Consider the following 6,000-nt stretch of genomic DNA (forward strand, 5'->3'; position numbering starts at 1 on the left):
GTACTTGGTCAAATATTCAAAAGCACCTAAGTATCACTTCAAAAGTGACTGAGGCGCTTAAGTCTCATTGAAAGCCAATGGGATTTAGGCTCTTACATTTGACCCATTGTCTACACTATGATTCTAACGCAGGTACAATAGAGTTGAAATCTGTAGCATGCACAGCACCTCACCACTATTTTGACACTAAGCTGAGAGGCGTTGGACAGATGAGATTTCTACTCCAAAACCACATGGTGGTTCTGGCATGTTTCTTTTACCATATCTGTGTGAGTGGAAGGGAAATATGTAGATCACATGCTAAACCCATGTTGTAAGCCTGGTAGATCCCTGGGTTAGAACATGGGTTTCTAACATGGTTATATCCACACAGGCAAGTGAAAATATCTGTGGTAGCCAAGTTCTTCGAAGCTGTTGGAGGCCTGACTTGAGACCCCTTCTAAACACCCTGATCTTCCAGAGGTGGGTGCTGAGCATCTTCTGAAAATCAGGCCCCTTTATGGAGTCTCGAGTGGGGCCCCCAAAATCACTAGCCATTTCTGAAAATCTTGCCCATTTTTGCATGGCAGATGGAGGTGGGTGGAGCCTAAGTGGACACAGCTTGTTCTCCTCCACATTGCACATGTGCAACAAAAAGAATGGAACTGTTTCCATACAAGGAGACACTAAAAAGACAGGCACTGTTCACCTTAGAAAAGAGATGCCTGGGGGTTGGGGGGATATAATGTGGATTTATAAAATCAGGAATGGTTTGGAGACCGTGAATAAGGAAGTGTTATTTAACCCTTCACATAACCCAAGAAACTGGGGCCATCCAATGAAATGAATAGGCAGCAGGGTTAAAACAAACAAAAGGAAGTACTTCCTCACACAACGTGCAGTCAACCTATGGAACTCATTGCCGGGGGATGTTGTAAAGGCTAAAAGCATAACTGGGTTCAAAAAAGAATTAGATAAGTTCACGGAGGGTCCATTGGCTATTGGCCAACATGGTCAGGAACACAACCCCATGCTCTGGGTGTCTAAACTCTGACTGCTGGAAGCTGGGACTGGACAACTGGGGATGGATCCCTTGATCATTGCCCTGTTCTGTTCATTCCCTCTGAAACATCTGGCATCGGCTGTTGTTGGAAGACAGGGCACTGAGCTAGATGGACCATTGGTCTGATCCAGTATCTTATGTTAACTGTGATGGAGCCAGGCCCCCTAGCTTGCTGATAGTAGTGGGGTCTATTTAGCAAGGAAGGAGGAGCTGGCTAATTTTTTCTCATCTGAGTTTTATAGTTGCAAAGCTTTGAAGTGTAATGACTCCCTGGAGTCCATGGCATGTCCTTCGCCCTTTTGCAGCTGCTGTTTGGCTGCAGATTAGCCATTTGCAGTAATTCAGACGCACAGACCCTGATTCTGCAAACCACATATGCATGTGCTCAACTTGGCCCCTTGAGTATCTTCATGAACTTCACAGTTAAGCAAGTGTGTGTGTACCTGCAGGTCTGGGCCTTAGTTATGTCAGAGCTTGGGCACTTGAAAATTCCCTAAATGAGGATCCAGAGAGGTCTTAATGTGTGTTTCTAGAAAGCCTGGTTTTTAAAGCCTCACTGGATGTAGCAGTGCGCTCTAAGAGTGGATAGAGCGCTGGACTGGGCCTCAGGTCCTGGATTTTAGTCCTGGCTCAGGCGTTGACCTGCTGGGTGACCTAGGGCAAGTCACTTCCCTTCTCTGTGTCTCAATTTCTTCATCTGTAAAATGGGGATAATGAAACTGGCCTCCTCTGTAAAGTGTTTTGAGCTCTATTGGAGAAAAATGCTATAGAGGAACTAGGGATTATTATTAAACGTTAGGCACAGTCTATATGAAAATAAATCCTGCAACCCGTGCATATGAAGCTATGCTTGAGAAAAAGAAGCCAGTGGAAAAAAGGAAACTGAGCGTAACAATGAAATCAAGGAGGACCAGGCATGCATCTCCTAACTGTGTTGTGCACAGTGCATAACACAGTGGGCCTTGCTTCTGAAAAGTGGCTGTTAGACGTTGGCACAATATAAATGTTGAATAATAATAATACCAAAGTGGGGTTTTGAAGTCAGTGCATGCCGTCTCATTGGTATCGGTCTTTCTTATGCAGTTTCCAGCAAGGTTATTTTTAAACATCCGTTGCTCTTTCACTAAGTACCATAACTGGGAGTGCTGTTTTTTTATGTACTGACGGGGACAGGGGAAGGAGTAGGGTTTAGTGGCTAGAGCAGAAGAATGGGCATCAGGATTACTGGGTTCTATTCCTGGCTCTGCCTATGAGTCCCTGTGCCTCAGTTTCCCTATCTGTAAAACGGTTAATGATACTGACCCGCCTTTTGTGAAGTTCTTCGAGATCCTCTGTGAAAGCTTTTAGAGATGGGCTAACCTCATTACTCCTCTTCCATTTCTTCGCTGCCCTAACATGGAGGGAACACAGTTCTTGTTATAAAATTTCAACAAGGTGGCTAGGCAGTTTAAATCCCTGCTAGGGTTTTCCCTTGACTTGGGTACAGTAAAAGCAATGGTAGCTGTGGGATGTTCCTTGAGACTTTCTCTGCACCCTGCTGTGTTGCTCTCACTTGTGCAGTGTCTCTCAAAGCAGAAGGGAAGGGATTTTTCCATCAGACTGTCTAAAGTTCTTCCCTTTTTGTTTGAAGGTCAGTAAGTGTGAACAAATATAATAACATGTTGGAGAAAGGTGGTCTGTGCTAAATTACTGTGTTTTATTGTGGTAGCACCTGGGAGCCTCAGTCCTGGACTAGGACTCTGAGGAACAGATTTCAACACCCGCTTTCTTTTCACAGAGGCTTGAATAACCTCCCTTCAGGGATGGCCTGGCTCTTGCTCCAATACATGTATGTTCTTCTTTGTTTTAGGTCGAGTGCTCTTAGCAGCTGATGCCTGACTGGAGTCTGCCTTTAGCCAGCGCCCGTCTGAGATTCCCAGCTCACTGTGGATGGCGGCTGCCCACAGCACCATGGCATCTTTAAGCCGTCTTCCTTCGTAAGTAACCAATGGCTGAGGAGTTGCCCTAACCCGTGCTGCAAGGGCTAGTTGCAAACTGTCCTGTTGTGATAGTGTCTTGTGTGTCTGCTGATGGGGGGAGAGGGAGGAGGCAAAGCTCAAGGCAGGCGAGGAATGGTTTAGCGCAGTCTATGAAGGCAGACAGGAAATGAGATGCTACTAAGCCAACCTGCACTGATCAAAGTCTGACATGCTTATAAAGTGTCCTCCCTCTGGTAGCTGGTTCCCCGTAGATAACAGCCTTCTACTGCTACGAGCTAATGTTCTTCATTATTTGTTTTGTGGCAACACTGAGGAGCCCTGGTCGTGGATCCCCTAGTCATGTATATCTTGTACATGGTAGGCTGCAGTGCTGCTGGTTGTGTCATTCGAATACCAGTACAATTCTGAGACACTTAACACACTGAGCTCTAAAGACAACAAGATCGTGCACCTTTTATAAATGGTGGGAATGTAAAACTTAAAGCAGGAGCCGGAATGGAACAGTGCTATGTGTAACATACCTGAGCTGGTAATAGCAAGAGCTAGTGGTGAACTGAAGACACATCGCTAGTATCTCTCTCGGGGATAGAAGCTCTGTAGCCGGTCCCTATCTGGAGGTGTGTTAAAGGTGAAGTTCTCTGGGGCACTGAAAGTGGCGTGTTGATGAGAGCTGTCCTGCAACCTTTGCTGCCTCTCCCCCTCCTCCCTTCCCTTGCTTGCAACCTTTGTTGCTCGTTTCCTTCCGTTTTTGCTCCCTCTGGCTGCCTTTACTTCTGACGCCATGTCATGTACCACTTGCACACAGTGGGCTGCTGCTTGCAGGTCTGACTCTTGTACTAGATGTGGACTGGCTACAGAGTCTGGATCCAGTTCAGGACACAGGCTCAGGACTCAGCTGTAATGGGGAGCCAGTGGGCAGTCTGTGACCATAGAAGGCTGTTTGCAGCTACTCTCTAATCCACTCCCCCCTGGCAGGCGTTGCTTTAGTCAGATCAGTGGGCTGGGCTGGGATATTGGCTGTAAACCAAAGATGGACAGAACATTCAGGATCCAAGTTAATGGCTGCAGAGGGTCAGCCACGAAGGCCGCACCTGTCCTTTGTGGGTCCATCCTCACCTAATTCATTGATCCATTTCCAGACACAGTGAAGGTATGTCTACGCTTACATTAAGCCCAGGCTCTGACTCAGGTTTGAGCCCAAGCCCCCCTCCCGTCCACACACACCAGTTAGACTTGGGTCAGCAAGCCCTCAGGGCGCAGGTCCTAGGTCTGGGGGCTCCGAGCCCAAGTCACACTGTCTCGGGTCCAAGCCCTGTCATTCTGCAGTGTGGACGCAGCTCAAGCTGCAGCCCTGAGTCAGACGGTCTGCTTAGTGCAGTATGGACATGTCAGATTGGCTGAGAGACCCGAGTCCTGGAATTATAAACCCAGGCTTCATAATGCAGGGTAGATGCTCAAGCAGGGGCTTGGAAACACTGCGTCCCCAAGCCCGGGTCCCACAGATCAGGGTTACAGTGTAGTGTAGACACACCTGGAAAGGAAGGAGTTGGGAGGGCGCGGAACCTCCCAGCAATGCCTGAGATGTATGGAAGCATGAAATAGCCACCAGATGTCGCTCTAACCACAATGACTGCATAGCACTGGTCAGGATTTGGTAGAGTGCTTTTAAAGTTAACAAAAGTTAGTTTGTCACTTTAAATTTATCTATATTTATCCATATCCATCCAAATTTATCCAGCTATATTTATCCATCCAGTTGCTATATATATCTGCATTACAGATTTCTTCTGTAATGACCTGTTTCCTTCCAAATCTGCTTACACCTTTCCTTAAGTGTTTGAAAAAGAATTGTCCTCTAAAATGGATGATTGCTGCTGCATTCGGTGCAAAAATCCATGGAAATCTCCATTAATAATAATACTTAACTCTTATCTAGAGCTTTTCATCCCCAGTTCTTCAAGTCTTTGCCAAAGAAGGTCAGTGTTGTTATCCCCCATTTTACAGGTTGGGAAACTGAGGCATGTGTAGGGAAGTGACTTGCCCAAGGTCACACAGGAAGCCAGTAGCAGAGCTGTAAATAAAATCTAGGTGTCCTGACTCCCAGTCCAGTGGGCCTTGAAGCTTGGTGACTTGTTCTAGGCCTGGAAACTGTTTATTAAAACTGATCTCATGTGTCAGGCAGAGTCTTTATTTTTCCCTGTTTTTTAAGAATAGTTTGGGTGACTCTGGACTAGAGCTGATCTTGTGACTAAGTCACTGGGCTGGGGTTCTAGACATCAATCCCCAGCTCTGTCATGCTCCCTTGTGGGACACTGGGCAAGTCACTCTGTTCCTTTGTGCCTCAGTTTCCCCCGCCTAAGAAATGGGGAGAATGACATGACAGTTCCCTCTGTGTGTGTGTGGGGAGGGAGGGGGCATTTGTAAACAAATGCATTCATGTGTGCAAAGTGGTGGGATCCTGCAGCAGCAGGAGTCATGTAAACACCCAGAGAATTTCAAAGCCACTTGAGTGTTGCTAGTTTCAAAGTGCGGCTCAGATGGTGACATTATTAGGTTGAGTTGTTTTGCTTAGGAGAGCAGGTAAAAATGGAGCAGGCAAGGGAGAAATCCAAGGGGGCAGGATCTATATCAACCTGTGTTTGTGGCATGGAAAGAGACGTGGTCGTCTTTGAGACTGTTGCCAATGCTCGTGATTTTCTTGTAATATTGGCAGTTTTAATTAGACCCCCCAACCCCTGGAGTCACTGCTTTAGTGCCAATCATAGCTTTCAAATAAAAAGTAAATTTCTAATCTTCATGGTTGAGAGAAAACTTGAAAATGTGAATTCGTGGCTCAGACACCAGAAGGCCAAGAAAGAATCTCAAATGTATGATTTTTTTATTTTTTTTTTTAAACACCTGTCTCATTTTTAAATCGACCTTGTGACAGTTTGGGGCCTGACTCGGTTGGGGTCAGCGATGCTGCTTAAATGACACAGG

General features: G+C 46.3%; 1 protein-coding gene across 1 annotated transcript in view; it reads left to right on the forward strand.

Annotated features, from left to right (window-relative positions):
- Window positions 1-3,018, forward strand: part of CDK12 (cyclin dependent kinase 12) — a 50,554-nt gene extending 47,536 nt beyond the window's left edge. The window contains exon 14 of the mRNA XM_067541215.1: window positions 2,892-3,018. Within this exon, the coding sequence (XP_067397316.1) occupies window positions 2,892-2,920 (29 nt within the window). The 3' untranslated portion in view covers window positions 2,921-3,018. The remainder of the gene's footprint in view (window positions 1-2,891) is intronic.
- Window positions 3,019-6,000: the final 2,982 nt, after the last annotated feature.

This window comes from Emydura macquarii, unplaced genomic scaffold, assembly GCF_026122565.2.
Source record: "Emydura macquarii macquarii isolate MOO-44397 ecotype Brisbane River unplaced genomic scaffold, CSIRO-AGI_Emac_v2 contig_629, whole genome shotgun sequence".
Classification (NCBI taxonomy): domain Eukaryota; kingdom Metazoa; phylum Chordata; order Testudines; family Chelidae; genus Emydura; species Emydura macquarii.